Here is a 17,307-nt window from a genome sequence, read left to right as displayed (position 1 = left end):
CTATTCTCCACATCATTTACTACATTTCCAAGTTTCATGTCATCTGCAAACTTTGAAATTATACCCTTTATACCTAAGTCCAGGTCATTAATATATATCAAGAAGGGCAGTGGTCCTAATACTTCCCTCCAGTCCGAAAAACAATCATTCACCGCTACTCTCTGCTTTCTGTCCCCATGCCAATTTAGTATCCACGCTGCCACTGTCCCTTTAATCCTATGGGCTTTAATTTTGCGGTACTTTATCAAATGCCTTTTGAAAGTCCATATACATATCAACCACACTACCCTCATCAACCCTCTTCGTTACTTCATCAAAGAACTCAACCAAGTTGGTCAAACACGATTTTCCTTTAATAAATCCGTGCTGACTTTCATTTATTAGCCCATACTCTGCCAAGTGCCAATTAATTTTGTCCCGGATTATTGTCTCTAAAGGTTTCCCCACCACCGACATTAGGCTGACTGGCCTGTAATTGTCGGGTTTATCCCTCTCCTCTTTTTTGAACAAGGGTGTAACATTTGCAATCCTCAAGTCCTCCGGCACCATCCCCATATCTAAGGAGGATTGGAAGATTGTGGCCAGAGCCTCTGAAATTTCCACCCTTACTTTCTTCAGTAACCTAGAGTGCATCCCATCTGGACCGGGTAACTTTTTTACTTTAGAGTACTGCCAATCATTAAGTACTTCCTCTATCTATTTTTATCCTATCCAATATCACTACTACTTCCTCCTTTACTGAAATTTGCCCTCTTCCAGTTAAGCATTTTCACATTTGACTGTTTCTTGTCCTTTTCCATAATTTATTCTAAACCTAATGATATTATGATCACTGTTCTCCAAATGCTCCCCACACTGAAACATTACGTAGTGACGACCCAGATCATATTGGACTTACAGCTTCTTTCTTGATTTTTCCTGCTCACAACAGTATCTCATAATCATATCTTAGTTGTTCTCTGGTTGAAGTACAGCAATATTAGAGATTATGTTAATTTGCACACTTCATGATTTATTATGTTTTATTTAACGTTTAAAAATCTAAAAATTAAAAATTGAAATAAAAAAATCCTAACTCACAGACCTACTATTCAGTACGACTTATGACATTGCATCTCTGGAAAACGTAGGTTTAATATTCCTTTCAAGGAGCCAATCAACATTCTGATGTTAGAAGGAACATATTTTGTTCTTAATGGATATTGGCTGTTCATTCCAAAGCAGTATAGTCTTCCTGGTCAGCATTTCTTCACATTAATACCACATGCTGTTGAGGCAGGGATTTACAAAGAGTTGGATCAAGGCAGCTGAAGGCTGTGGTATCAATGATGGGGCAAAAGAAGGGAGGATGCACAAAAACTAGAGTCAGAGGAAGGGAGTGTTCAGGGAAGGATGAATGGCTGGAGGAAATTGCAAAGATAGGGTAAATGAGGCTACGGGAGGATCTAAAGATAAGGATTTTAAATTTAATGCATTGGGGAAATGGGGCGACATCATAGAACAGCCGGGAATGGAAGCTGAGCGGGTGGGCAGGATACATGCAGCAGAGTTTTAGACAAGTTGGAGTTTATGGAAAGTGGAGGATGAGAGGCTAGCAAGAGAGCGTTTGGAGTAGTCAAGTCTGGTGGTGACGAAGGGGCTAAGGCGGGGTGCAGGCAGGTAATATTACACAGGCAGAAGTAAGTAGTCTTCATGATGGAGAGGATATGGGGTCTGGAATTCAGCTCAGGGTCCTAAAAGATGCTATTACAAACAGTCTGATTCAGCTTGTGACAGTGGCTGGGTAGGGGGATGGAGTTCATGGCAGGGGAGTGGAGTTTGTGATGGGGGCCAAAGATGATGGCTTTTCTCTTGCTAATGTTGAACTGCGGCAAGTTATTACTCATCTGTAAAGAAACATCTGTGAGAGCCAAATAGAGTCATTGGGAACAAACAGAAGAGATAGAACACAAAGAGAAGGAGAGTCTTAGAACAGTCAGCCCGAAAGAGTAAGAAAAAGAGTAGGACAAAGTGGGTGACAGTAAAAAACATGGAACAGAAAGACTGGCCCCAATATTTATGGGGAAGCGGTTTAGCAGCCAAGAAATGCGGAAATATGGGTTTCCCGGAGGTCCTGCCGAATTTAATGGCAGGACCTGATTTAAATTTTTTGAAGCCATTCAGCCAGATTGAGAGCCTGGCTGGCTATCAGGTGGGTAGGCCTGCAGCACCAGGCCATAGCCTGGGAGTGGAGCGGATGGAGGGAGATCGCGAGTCAGCCATCGGGGTGGATCTGATCGTGGATGTGGGGGGGACGATCGCGGGGATGGAAGGAGGTAAGCTTGGTGGGTCGGAGGAAGCACTCCAGCTCCTCCTGGCCCACAAGCAGTGCTGCAAGGCACTTACCTGTTCCATCCAGTTGTTCCCACCTTCCTCCTGCTGCTGGGTTTCCTGAGGCCTAGGAAACCAGGCTGGCCAGCATTAAATCTGAGAGTGTGCTAAAATTTGAGGCAGGCAGCCTCATTAAAATTTTTAAATGACAGGCCCGTCTCCAGAGAGGAGTTTAGTCACCAGCCCTCCAACCCACCTCTGTTAAAATCAGAAGTGGGCACGTTGGAGGCGGTTTGGGGTCGAGTTTCCCATTTTAAAATTACCCCCACTGAGTCACAGAAATCATTGCACAGTGGGAGAGAAACAGCGTCAAGAAAAATGACTTGCATTTATCTATAGTACCTTATCATATCAATGAGTTAGTTTGAAGTCCAGTAACTGTGCTCATGTGGATAATGCAGCAGCCTTTTTGTACCAGCAACATCTCAGAAACAGCAGTGAGATGAATAAACACTTAATTTCTTTTTTGGCAGCATTAGTTGAGGAAAGAAAGTATTATGGTATCTACTGAACCTCTGAAACAGACAGATTAGGCCTAGGTTTAACACCTCATGCAAATAGCAGTGCCTTCAACAATGCAGCACTCCCTCAGTATTGTATTTGAGTGTCAGTCTGCACTCAAGTTGTGGAACAGGCACAAACCCACAAACTTCTGAGTTAGAGCAAGAATGCTACCAATTGAGTTGAGCTGACAATTGCAATTGAAAGAAAAAGAGCAGGACAGAGTGCGCCCTGAAATAAAGATTGTCAAAAGTAGATAATAAGATCTGCATCCGTCCTTTGATTTTGGTGATCTTTCATAATGTTCAGCTGATCTCCTGTAATTGTATTAACAGGTGAGATCTCAAGGACCAAAAACAGAAAATGCTGGAATTACCCATCAGGTCTAACAGCAGGTTAACATTTTGTGTGTAACCTTTCAACAGAACTGAATCATACTCAAACATTTTAGTAGGTTGGGGACAAGGATAAGCAATGTCTACTGCAATCATGGAAGAAGTTAATGAGTTGAATAACCTGCAAACTGCTAAAAGATAAGCAGGGAATTGCTAAATGATATAAAAATGTCAGTGAAGCAAACAATCAACATTAAAAGAACATGCTAATAGCTGAGATGGTGAAAAGGCATAGGAATAGCAAACATAAGGGAAAAAAGCAAAAAATTGAATGATATTTAGAAAGGGAAAAAACCTGGAAAAAATAGGAGGTCTGGAATGGAAATTTTAAAAAATGGGAGAAACAAGTAGTAGATCCACAGTTCTGAAAAGAGAAGAAAACAAGGCAACAATCCAGCTACAGCCACCTGATCCCCCATTGCTAAATCATTTGCTCTGTCTCTGTCACAGCTGCTCTGATAATTACTATGTCAGAGCTTCTGAACTGTCCTTTTTTTGTCAGCTGATGTTTCCCTCAACAGGGGTTGTCATCATCTTGACTGTGGCTCTCAATCCCTCCTTCCTCCTCTTAGAATAATAAGGACCCATTGTCCTCACCTTGCACTCCATCAATCTCCACATTCACCAGATCATGTTCAGCCACGTACAAAATGATCCCATCACTAAGTACATCTCCCTCTCCTCTCAGCTTTCTGGAAGGACTGTTCCCTCTGAGGTACCCTTATTCATTCTCCCATCAACCCAATGTTCAGCAGTCCTTCTCTTAGCACTTTCCTATGTAACAGAGCAGAAGCAACACATGCTCATTGTCCTCTTGCTACACAATTGTCCGGGACCCAAACACTCCTTCCATGTAAGAAACATTATCCTGTCTTTCCTTGCTACAGGGTTGACTGACTAGTTGTGTATTTCCAGCATTTTTTTTCAATGTTAGACATTTTAAATACACTTAGTGACAGTTACTATTACATTTCACATCAAGAACCCAGGTTCCTCAGGTCATACAATTTATCATTTGTTTCTGATTTCCAGTGTGATAGTTTTTTTCTGGGTTCGCCAGGGAATTGTGCTGGATTGCAAAAACAGGAGAAATGTCAGCTTCAGAAGATTCTGAGAGTTGCAGTGATGCTTCTAGTATTTGCTAAATTTATTTATTAAAAAATTACATACACAAAAAATAGAGTATAGTCAGCTGAATCAGACTACTTGCCTTTTGCCGTCAGGCGTGCCAAAACCCTATCACTCTTTCTACCGCAAACAACTCTTGTGATTTACCTGCCTCTGGAAAGCTTAGCCAAGCAATCTGCAGGCTGAGCGTAATGAAAGACACCAAACTTAAGTCATGACTGTATAGTTTGACTGTAATTCACGTTTGTAGATAAAGATGATGGTTTGTTTCTTGCAATATATTCCATAATCAGCCAATAAAACAGATATGAAGAACAACTATATCGCGTTTCCTTTACCGGTACTCCTATGAGCTACTTCACCGAAAAGCAGAAACCAAACAACCCAGAGGAAAAAGACATTTAAATTAATCGGAAGTCGGGCTTTGTGGCCGTTGCCACGGGTTACCGCCTGCTTCCGTCGTGGTGACGCAGGCGCAGACAGTGAAGATTGAAGTCGGGCATCCGGGGTCTCGGAGCTGGCGAGGCGTGAGTGCACGGGCAGGCGATGCGCATGCGCCAGAAACCGCCAAGTTGTTGGCGATCGCAGCGTCGGTGTGAATGGGATCGTGTTTAAAAATAAATAAATAAATCAATCAATTAATGAACTAGAGTCGGGGGCGTCCGCCATTCAAACTACGGAGAGGAACCGTCGGAGTCCGGTTTCGACACTCTTGGTCGACTTTTTTAAAAAAAATTAATTTTAAAAGTGTGGTTGTTTTTCTGGGGAAACGGAAGCGTCTGGACTCAGTGGCAGGGGCGGTGTGAAGAAGCTGTTGCGGCTGAGTGAGGAAGAAAAGAGGGGCAGATAAAGCTCGGAAGATGGGTTGTACTCTGAGTACCGAGGACAAAGCGGCGGTGGAGAGGTCGAAAATGATCGACAGGAACCTGCGGGAGGATGGGGAAAAAGCGGCGAGAGAAGTCAAACTGCTGCTGCTGGGTGAGTGAGTGAGGGAGTGGAGTGGAGTGCATCTCACCGACTGAGGGGCAAAATGGCTCTCTAACCATCCCTGCTGCCCGCATTGATCCCTGCGGTACTAACCAGTGCAACACACGGCATGGGGTTAGACTTTTATGCAGGAACTTTCTTTTTTAGTTTAGGTTTTTTGATGGCCAGTAGTTATAATAAAAATATTTACGGCATAATCACAAGATTATGATGCTCTTTTTGAGTATTTTAAATCTTATCAAGGTTTGCAATCCAGTCTTTCTCCACCCCCGCCCCCCGAAGACACAATTGCGTTTTAAACGTCAACGCCGTGAAATCTATCTTTGTCCTGAATTTCAGATCAATCTAGCTGCTTATTTTGCTCCCATTTATAATGCAGTTTTGGTTTAAAAATGTGCGGTAAACGAAACAGGAGATGCACCGGTGTTCTTTAGTGGTCAATAGTGACTGCTTTATTGAGCTTGCTTTGGATGGGCAATTAGGAAAGTTTATTTACCACTGATTCACTACGTTACAGCCACAAGTAATTTTAATTTTGTGTTAATACCCTGCTGGTATAACAAAATCGGTTGCAAAAACAGCGAAATCCCGTACCAATTTGATTTCGTTAAAACTTTACATTCTTGGACCTATCTACGTTAGGTTAACGTGAGATTGGAAAGCATGGTTAGGACCTTTAATTGAATAATATATTTAGGAGTTGAACAGATCATGTGGGGGAAAAAATTGGATAGGGCCTGTTATTGGCGGGGGTAGCACAATCCGCTATTACCTAGAGCCCAATGGTCCCTTCGCAGGCAGGATGAGACTTTCGTGAGGCCTGAGGAGTTACCTGCAATCTGAGTTGGAAATCAGCCTGGAATTAGGATGCGGTGCAATTTGCACTTTCTACCAGCAGGGGGAGCCCCATTCTCTTAAAGGTACACTGTCTCTTAAAAATCTGTTAAAGGTAGCTGGTACCTGTTATTTGCTGAAAATAACAGTCTGCTGTCTGCATGGAGTCTGAACAGAGATCAGACATCGCACATGCAAAACACAGATGCATCTCCAGCCCATATATTTACAAACTGATGAGCTATGTTAAAACATTGAATAAAGGTTGCGCACTACTAAATCCCACATCCTCCAATCTGCATGCCAGACCTCACCAATCTGTCGATCTGAGTTTGTACCGGGCCTGCGAGAGTGCATGCATCACAGTTCTCTGCTGGTGCACGAGATGGTCAGAAGGAGGGACATCCTACATCTGCGGGGGGGGGGGCAAAAGGCCCTCCAGACATATGCGCAAAAGGCAGTGGGAGGCAGCGGGGCACAAAGTCAATGCCAGGTGTACAGCATCATGAACATGGATGCAGTGCAGGAAGAAGTTCAGTGCTATGACATGAGTGGTCAAGGTAAGTGAGGTCAATTGTCAAGTGGCGTCTCCTACCAACTTCACCACTAACCGCATCCACTGCTCCATGCACTACAACCCCCATCACCTACAGACCGACAAACTCTTTCCATCAGTACTCAACTCTTTCAATCAGATACTTCCTATCACCCTTACGTATTACCACTGTTGCAAGCCACCCACTCAACTCTCAGGCCACACACACTGGCAGCTATTCAACCATGACAGGCACATCATCCAGACACGTCCCACTTTCTTGCAGGAGAAGATGGCGCATATCAGGAGGCAGCAATTGGTAGTGGCATTTAGCCCCTCAAGCCTGTTCCGCCATTCGTTGAGATCAGGGTGGACCTGTGACCTCACTCCCTATGCCCGCCTTAGCCCCATATCCCTTATACCCTCCTTAGCCCCATATCCCTTATGCCCTTGGTTCACAGAAATCTATCAATCTCAGATTTAGAATTCACAATTGAGCTCGCATCAACTGCCATTTGCAGACGAGTTTCCAAACTTCTCCAGCCCTTTGCGTGTAGAAGCATTTCCTAACTTCACTCCTGCACGCCCTGGCTCTAAAGGTTAGGCTATGTCCCCTTGTTCTAGTATTCAAGTATAGGAGACCTCCAAAAACAGTTACAAATGTCTCAGCAGCCAGAAGCAATAATTCAGCCACTAACTTGTAAATCCTGCATGGTCCCTTTAAATAGCGCTAGTGGGCATCCTTCAGGCATTCTAAGACACTTTCGGATGCTCGGGGTTAAGACTGTGCATTGAGTTGAGCGTTAGACACCATTTTGGGACTTATCACTTTAAATCAGAGTTGCACACTGATTGTATCCATTTTCTCCTTACTTTACATGCTTCCGGTGTTCATTATCTGCACCTGTGCAAACTCCTACACCAAGATGGCGTCTGGCGCACGTCATGCTGGAATTGTGTGTGCGCAGCCAAGATGCCATCTTGGCACTTCGGGAGGCCGCGTAGTTCTGAAACAATGGGCATTACACGGCCCAATTTAGCACCCCATGTGTTTTCTTTCAAGGGATCTCTGCGCATTTAATGAAGCTTAATTCTCTGATTCAGAGCATTAATTATGAAATATTTATTTGAACTAATCTTTCTGCAAGTAGTGTTCATGTGGAGTATCTCACAGGTTTCCGAGCCTTATATCTTGATGCAGTTACTAAGCATCACAGAAAGGTTTTGGGTGTGTTCATTACTTGAACAATCACTTCCCGTTTCCAGGTAACAGATGTTTTGCAGCATGCATGATAAAAAAGGAAAAAAATACTTGTGTTTAGATTGATTTATTCTAGTGAACATGGACAGATATTTTTAAAAATTGAACCTTCATTATGTGAAATTTTAAAAATAGATTGCCTGTAATTCATTCAAGTATATTAGCCTCACAATAAAACAATTGAGGGTACAAATCTATGGAAGTTTAAGCATGCTTCCTGGTAGCATTACATTTATAGTTTTAATCTTCTTCTAAAGAAGTTCTAATCTATATTAAATTTTGCTGTGCAATAATGTCTCTTTAATTTATGATTAAATATTACTTAGTCTGAGCGTGCTAAGACTTGCTTTCAATACATGTTGGATAGGCAACAGTGCTTAACTGTATTTAGCATTGTGGTGAAATTGATCTCAATAAAATGGAGAGAAGGATTCAGGTAAAGGTCTTTTTTTTTAGTCCAAGCTATTGAACATGCCCTATGTGCATTTATAATAGTTAAAAGCCACTTTTCTAAATGGGATTTGCTATTGGGTCTGTATAAGGCAATTGGTACAATCTGGCACTGAAAATATAATTTTGTACATTACTAACTTCAATTTCTTCAAGATTTGTAATCAATTAGGCTGTTGGTTTTGTGCATCGTGCCCATGACACAAAATCAGCAAATTTTGTACTTTACATAGGAATCTGTTGCAAGCTCAACTGCACAAAGAATATATAGTTATTATGCCATTGGTAATGGAAACATTTGCTCACCAATTTATTCCTGTAATGATGGTGGGAAACCATGTCTGTTAGAAGAGTTTAAACTGGTTTGATGCCTTATAGGCACAACAGGTAATTGGGATAGCAACTGATTTGATTATTGGATTAGCTAATGTAATGGCATTAGACTAGAACATTGTTGTCCAGTATGTTGGCTACATGTGGCTAATTGGATTTCTGATCAGTAAATAAAAAATGAGTAATAAACACCATCCAATCTCAATACTCATAGTCATACGGCGTATGTAGGTGTACTTTAACTTTTTTATGCATTTGTTGGTAAAATTGTGAGATGAAAAGCAGAGTGTGCGAGTGTTTTTCGATCGTTGAGTGTTTTAATTCCACGGTTACCGAGCGATGGTAGATGTTTAAGTAAATACACAGTTGTGATGTACATTTACCTATATTGTGTGAGTGAAATAAGGCGTTTTCTACTAACATTGGCGCATGTGGTATTGCCATAACCAGTAGCTAGTCAACAACTTTTATTGGATAACACTGGACTAGAACATCTATGAAGCTGTCTGTTGGCACCATGAGTTGCAGAGAGTATTTGGTTTCTTAACTGGAGAAGTAGCTACATGCAGTGTGTTCCAAGGGACTTTTTTATATAAAGGCAATTGCAATATTTTTTCATAAAAGCAGGCTTACTGTATGTGAAGTGTCCGAGTTATCTTGAGTGTGCTTACGGTATTTCATGCCATGACTATCCACTGCTAACTAACTGAGTAGGCCAGTTTTATAACTTTTTCTTGTAGAGGTGGGCTAATGATGTCAATTCATCAGTGTCACTGATAATTTGGATTCCTTGTCATTTTCCTAATTGGGTTTCTGAGTCAGCATTGTCACTCATCTAATATATTTGTACCAATAGGGTTTAATATAGAATCATAGAAGTTTACAACATGGAAACAGGCCCTTCGGCCCAACATGTCCATGTGCAAAAAGCTGTGTTTGTGAACTCCAAATTCATCACCTCAAATATTCCTACCAGTATTGTACCCTGCTAAAATACTCGTGAGAAACAATCTAAATTTAGAAGGATGTGAAATCTATAATTATACTGTTGGGTCTTTTTCGCAGTTTAAATGGACATAGTATGAACGTTTTTACGTACCCAACATTGCATTTTGCTGTTTTTTTTTGTCCACACATTATCCACAGTTCAGAGGTCATACATTCTATTCCCAGATTTCTGCAGATGTTCCGAAATATGTTTCTGGAAGGTGGGGGGGGGGGGGGGGGGAAGAAGTTTGGGGATGACCCTGCCCCCCCCCCCCCCCTCCCCAACCCATCACTTCTGTAGTGGGCAAGAAATCCTTGACTAACAGTTAGAATATCACACAGTTAAAGAACTTGATGCCATGAGGATTGTGGTTGCAAACTAAAATCTCATTTTTTTATTGTGCTAAGATTAGTGCAGTGTGTTTGGATATTTGGCACTATAAAATAGTGGGCTTTTAAAACTCTTATTTTAAAATGCAAGGTATATCAGTATTATTCTGGACAATATTTCCATTAAAGATACTGTAACCTGGAACTTAGCTAGGTTCACCTTTACAGAGCAATAAGTGTTTGTCACTACCGTGCACCACTTGTTTAACTGAATTAAACTGCACATGGATGGAAACACACAGCAACACTTTGTTTAACCCATTGATGTTTGAAACCCCACTGGGTAACAGGAGTGGTAATCTGATTAAAGTTTTTAAAAAATCATTTGAACTGTATGAGTCTAACAATGAAATTACAACAGTAAGCTTCATATGTTAGATGATACTCAGTTAATCTTTGTTATCTGACATCCATAGTCGAAAACCAGTTGTAAACTAGATTAACTGGGATTATAGAATCTTGCAGCACAGAAGGAGGCCATTCAGCCCATCGTGCCTGTGCCAGCCAGATATTTTGAAAGAGCTATCCAATTAGTCCCACTCCTGGTTGGTCTTCACAGCCCTGCAAATTTTTCCTTTTCAGGTATATATCCAATTCCCTTTTGAAAGTTACTATTGAATCTGCTTCACCACCCTTTCAGGCAGTGCATTCCCGATCATAACCACTCACTGCATAAAATAATTTCTCCTCATCGTCCTTCTGGTTTTTTTGCCAATTATCTTAAATGTGTCTTCTGGTTACCAACCCACCTGCTAATGGAACCATTTTCTCATTTACTCTGTCAAAACCCTTCATAATTCTGAACGCCTCTATTCAATCTCCCCTTAACCTTCTCTGCTTTAAGGAGAACAATCCCAGCTTCTCTAGTCTCTCCACATAATCCCTCATCCCTGTATTTATATTCATACTATATAATTACTGCAGCTGTGTTGCAAATACAGCACCTGCCTTTAGAACAGTGCAAGTGGACAGTACTGAGTTCTACTAACACTACATTCTAATTGGGGAAAGCAGAATTTTGCACGAGCTTTCTCACTGACAAGTTACATTTTTAATGTAAGAAATGAACTGGCGGCGTGTCACCCCTTTTCCTACTTTCAGTAGACTACCTGAACTGTCTTTAAGCTTTAATTTTGAAGTAGTCTTATCTATTGAGGAAACTAGATATAAACTTGATTGCTGGCCAAGAAATGTGGATACGTAATCAGCAAGAAATAGCTATTTTGAAAATTTTTGCAGGAGTTTGGAAGCATTTATCTGTTTAAAATTGAAGAATGGTATTGAGCTGCAGCAGTCATTTCATAATGTTGATATAAATGCTGATTGTTGTTTACACTTTAGGTATTTGAAGTACTGTAACTATTGTATTGCTTTACGTTTTTCCAAGTATACCAGCTATTCGGTTTACTGGCATAGTGCCCAGAAAGTTTGAATGAGATTATTATTTTGACACTTCTGATTGCATCCAGCGCTTGGAGGTCAGTGCTGTTCTTGGAACTTTAGTAACTTCAGTCCTATGTCAAGAATAAGAATTCAAAAGGGCAGAGCAGTCTCTGTGATGTGAAGGAGTTTATGTTTAAAATCATGGGTTGGTAATCTTAAGAGTGAAGTGGTTTGCTGGGTCTTGTAACTCTTGCCCTGGTTTGTGTTGGAGAAATATAATTTTCTTTATATTATTTTTCCTCCAAAGCAATTTTAATATTCCCAGTCCAACAGAAAATATGTACTGATCTTTTGCTGTGAATTTATTTGAAGAAAGCACTGACCACATAGCACCTCAATGTCACTAACATGCCATGAAGTCCCTTTAACTCTGATATCATGGAGTCCCTTTAACCCAGAAGCCATAACTTAAAGAACATAAAACAGAAAATGCTGAAATACTTAGGTCAGACAGCATCCATGGAGCGAACAGAGGAGTTAATATTTCGGCAGTGGACCCTTCGTCAAAACTGATTTTTGATGAAGGATTGACATGTGAAATGTTAACTCCTCTATTCTCTCAACAGAAACTATCTGACCTGCTGAGTGTTTGCAGCATTTTCTGTTTTTGTTTCAGATTTCCAGCACCTAACAGTTTTTGCTTTTTGCCATACTTCAAACTGGCTCACTAGTGATAACATAATTGTTCAAGGACAAGTGGAAATTAACTTAGACAATGAGTTGGTACTAAAACAGATCAGTTATTTTTTCTAATCTTTACTCTGTGTCTTAGAATAGTGCTGTTATTCTATAATTAAAATAAATTAACTGCGGACCTGGTATTATACTGGCTGCAGGGCCACAATCATATTGTAACTACGTTTTATTGTTTTTCACATCTGGAAATGGGTTAAGTGGAATCAGCCATTGCAACAGTATATGTCAGACTATCCTGCTGGGCTGCCGAGTACTACTGTGCCTCTATAAAGTGAGTACTCAGGCTGACCTTTCTCAATTTTTTAAGTACAAGTTGATTACAATGTGATTATGTATACAAGCACAGTAAGCAAAACCTTTCCAAAGCTGGGCATATGGTTTTGATTTTCTTGGGTCACTTTCAGGGAAAAATGCAATTGTGTGGGTATCTGTCAGCTGTCTTCTCACAGAGAGACTGGTAGTAAAGTTAAGTTCTTGTATGCCTACCTATCGAACATAGATGCAGAATAATTTTTTGATCCCATATGTTGGTCAAAGATAGTGTAGTCAATTAACAAATAGAAACTTAGCCATTTGGGCAGTTGAACTTATGCCCTAGTATTATGTTTAGTATGACGTCAAGTTATTTTAAGCAGAAGGGATTGAAAACTGAGCGGAAGTTTATAAAAAAGTGGACAAGCAGGTGCATTACTCGTGCAATGAAATATAGTGGTAGTTGCAAAATGTTTGTTTTATAGATGAGCTTGTTACCGCTTAATCCTCAAGATGTTTTATGAAGGAACAGGTCACTGGGTAGATGTGTTTGCACATTAAATTCAGGCTAATTGAAGTGCTTTTAAAAATTAGCTTGGACTAAAATAGGACTTGGTGGAATTCTATAAATAGTTGTTCACACAAAACCATATCTATTAGAAGCATTCATTCCATAGACCAGTATCTAGAACTAATTTCTAGGTTCAAGCATAAAATGAGATACAGTATGAGCGATTCACTTTATTGCAGAACTTGCACCTGTGCTCCGTACCTTAGCAGGAATTTCTTTTTGAAAAAGAAAAATTATCTGGTGGGAATTTTTTTCTTACGTTGTGTTGTTCTTGGCTGCCCTGCTGACTGAAGATGCATACTTCCTGCTAAGTTCAAAGATTTCTATGAATTGCAAGATATAGTGAGCTCACAAAGAGGTACTGCAGTCTAAAAATCTATGACATTCGTACTTAGGAAGGCCAGCTCCCCCAGTGTCTGGTACAAAGAGTGCATAGCTGAGCTGGGCTGAAATCCCAGTTTCCGCTGTACTAGCTGATCAAGGAGTGGAAGCAGTTGGGGTGCTACAATTGGCCTTAGCAACCCTGGGCTAGGGAGGGGAAATGAGTCACAGCCCCTGCTTCTGGTTGTTGTCCAGTGACCCTGTTGGAAAATGTATCTGTCATTGAGGAAAAGAATGGCCTTGGCTACAATGGTGACATGGTCATACAGCACACTCACTTGTCTAGGTTTGTTAGTGAAGAATGATTATCTGGTTAAGGTACCAGAGTGTAACAGATGCCCATGAATTCATACTCAGACAGAAGTTTATGTTTTCAGAACAGGGCAAAAATGGGGAAAAGTGGGACGGCATGTCCTTTGTTGAAGAGCACCTGACATTGCATTCGCTCTGTTGCTTAGCAGCATTCAGGAGGACTAATTGGCAGATTCACCTAAGGTTCGATTGATTAACTTATGAAGCCAATGGCCACGTGATTGCCAGATATAATGCCACATGTACAGAAAGAAACAAAATAATTTTTGCCTTATCACGTCATTGGCATGTTCCAAAGTGCTTTCCAACCAATGGATCACTTTTGAAGTGCGTCACTGTTACGTAAACAAACGTGGCAGCTAATTTGCAAACTGCAAAGACCTGCAAACAGAAAATAAATAACCAGTTATTCTGTTTTTGGTAGTGGTTGAGGGAGGAATGTTAAGTAGGTAGATGAGGACTTGGTTTAACATCTCATCTCATCTGATCACATCCCCAACAATATACTCCTCCATTACTGCACTTAAGTGTCAATCTAGATTTTGTGCTCAAGTCTGTAATGTGGCTTCAACCCACAATCTTCTGACTTACCCAAGAATGCTACTAACTGAGTTAAACTGAGATTTTTTTTTCTCCCATTAATTTAAATCTCCCGATGGTATGAATATAAGAAATAGGAGCAGGAGTAGGCCATAAGGCCCCTCGAGCCTGCTCCGCCATTCAGTAAGATCATGGCTGATCTTCTACCTCAACTCCACTTTCCTGCCCTATCCCCATATCCCTTAGTGTCCAAAAATCTGTCTATCTCAGTTTTGAATACGCTCAATGACTGAGCGTCCACAGTCCTCTGGGGTAGAGAGTTCCAAAGATTCCCAACCCTCTGAGTGAAGAAATCTTTCTTCTTCTAGTCCCTAAGTGGCCGACCCCCTATCTTGAGACTGTGGCCCCTAGTTCGAGACTCTCCAACCAGGGGAAACAGCCTTTTGGCATCTACCGTGTCAAGCCCTCTAAGAATTTTATACGTTTCAATGAGATCACCTCTCATTTTATGGGTTCATTCTACTCAATCTGTCCTGATAGGACAACCCTCTCATCCCAGGAATCAATCTAGTGAACCTTCTTTGCACCCTCTCTAAGGCACATATCCTTCCTTAGGTAAGGAGACCAAAACTGTACACAGTACAGGTGTGGTCTCATAAGAGCCCTATATAATTGCAGCAAGACCTCCTTACTCTTATACTCCAATCCCCTTGCAATAAGGGCTAACATACCACTTGCCTTCCTAATTATTTGCTGTACCTGCATGTTAACTTTGTGATTTGTGTACAAGGACACCCAAATCCCTCTGAATACCAACATTTCTTAGTCTCTCACCTTTTTAAAATGGTATAAACATATCTTGATCATTGAGTATGATTGTCGGCTTTGACCCCATACAATATCCTTGTACAGGCTCACCTAACTTGGCAACACACTGCATTTCTTAATTGTGAAGTTATAGAGATAAATATTAAGTTATGTTTGTCAGCTATGGAATTGTTGTTGGAATTTGCAACCTTAAAGTTCTTGACTTTGTTAAAGTACTCGGGTGAAGGAATGACGTTTTATGGGTGAATTTACACACCAACTTTAGCATGGCAGTGAAGTAGTTTCTGCTTCACCGACACTAAAGTTGAGGAATGTAAAAGGAGAAATAAATGAGGTCATGCTTGGAACTAGAAAATGAAAAACCTGAACAGATCCCTGTGTGAATGTAATCTTCAGTTTGGGTTCCAAAACTCCCCTGTCAGGTTGATGGCTTTGCATCATCATGATGTGAAAATGCCACTTCAGAAGGAGGAAAACTGTTGGGAAGAGCTAGAGTAATTCAGCTCTCGAAACTCAGCTAACTTGAGAGTGATTTGCCCTGTTCACAGTATGCAGTGTTAATGCACCCAATGGTATTTGACATGATAAAATTACAAATATCTCAGCTTTTGTGCTGGCTCTCTGAAAGAACTATCTATTTATCTCTTTTCCCTGTGCCCTTTTAATTTTCTTCTGTTGCACATATTTATCCACTTGCCTTTTTAAATCTATTATCAATTTTGTTTCCACCACTGTTTCTGATGAGACATTCTATGCTTTAACAACTCTGCACAAATAAATACATTTTCTGACCTCTACCTCTGTTCTTTTGGTGCAGGTGATCTTAAATTTATGTTCTCTACTTACTGACTCACTGACCAGTGGAAATATTTTACCCAGTTTACTGTATCAAAGCCTCCCCGCCCCCATATTTTGCACAACTCTAAGATGCTATCTTAACCTTTTAAGATGAAAGGAGGCTCAGTTCATATAGTCTCTCCTCATAACTAAAGCCTCTCATCACTGGTATCATCTTAATCTCTTCTGTACCTACTCCATGACCTTGACAGCTTTTCCAAGATAGGCTGTAGTTTTGGGCACCTTAACGAATGATTTGTATAGGGTTAGCATTACCTCTTATGTACTCTATACCCTTATTTATAAAACCTGGGATCTCATGCGCTTTTATTTACAGCTTGTCTTCTGCTTTAAAAGATTTTTTGTATCCGAACCCCCAGGTTTCCCTGCTCCTTTTAAAGTTTTTCCATTTGGTGTATATAGCTGTCCTTATCCATTCTCCAAAAATGTAATAGCTTTCATTTCTCCAAATAAAAGTTCATTTGACATACATCTACAACCTCTGTCTTCCTGAAGTCACTTAAACCCTCTTTGCAGTTAAGCATAATCCCTATTTTTGTGTCATCTGCAAATTTTGATAGTGTATCCCCTACAACCAAGTCCAGATCATCTATGTACATTGAGACGAGCAATGGTCCCAACATTGACCCTGGGGCACATCATGGTTTACAACCTTCCAGTTCAAAAAATATTCATTAACTATTAGTTTGCTTTGTGCTCTTTAACCAACTTCCTATCTGTGCTCCCACATTTCCTTTAATATTGTTTGCCTTAATTTTATCAATAAGCTTTCAAGTACCTTATCAAATGCCTTTTTTCCAGTTCAATTTTTTCGCAACATTTTTTTTGTCAAATCAGTGTAAGCATGATAGTACAGGGAAATGCAGGTACCCAGTGCCTGTATCAAGTACTTCGGAGTCCAGTGTCTAATTCAGACCCAGAGGTGAAAGGATGGGCCTTTTTTAATTAAAAAAAACCTACTGTTTGAGTGGAACTTTGAGTTCATAGACTTCTCAAATTGTAATCAGATCCCTGTTCCTGGAGCACACTAGCTCTCTGATGTTTTAGTAGGTAAATACATACAGACCAGAAAGTTTGTCTGATTACTGCTTAAGATCTGGAATTCCCTAAACTTCCCTGCCTCCCTAGCTCTTTCTCCTCCTTTATGACACTCCTTAAAACCCTACCTACCTCTTTGACCAAGCTTTTGGTCACCTGTCCTAATATCTCCTTGTGTGGCTCGGTGTCAAATTTTGTTTGATAACTCTCCTGTGAT

At 40.6% G+C, this 17,307-nt stretch overlaps 1 protein-coding gene across 2 annotated transcripts in view; it reads left to right on the top strand.

Annotated features, from left to right (window-relative positions):
• The window catches only part of LOC137341643 (guanine nucleotide-binding protein G(i) subunit alpha-1), a 208,946-nt gene that overhangs the window by 157,664 nt on the left and 33,975 nt on the right, over positions 1-17,307 (top strand). Inside the window, exon 1 of one of the 2 annotated variants that reach the window (XM_068004966.1) lies at positions 4,936-5,372. The exons of the other annotated variant lie outside the window; for it this stretch is intronic. Within the exon in view, the coding sequence (XP_067861067.1) occupies positions 5,255-5,372 (118 nt within the window). The 5' untranslated portion in view covers positions 4,936-5,254. Of the gene's footprint in view, positions 1-4,935; positions 5,373-17,307 lie in introns of those variants that run through there. 2 annotated transcript variants of the gene reach the window in all.

The sequence above is a fragment of the Heptranchias perlo genome, chromosome 24 (genome assembly GCF_035084215.1).
Source record: "Heptranchias perlo isolate sHepPer1 chromosome 24, sHepPer1.hap1, whole genome shotgun sequence".
NCBI classification, from domain to species: domain Eukaryota; kingdom Metazoa; phylum Chordata; class Chondrichthyes; order Hexanchiformes; family Hexanchidae; genus Heptranchias; species Heptranchias perlo.
Note: the sequence above shows the minus strand (reverse complement) of the source record. Positions and strands in the feature narration are given on the sequence as shown.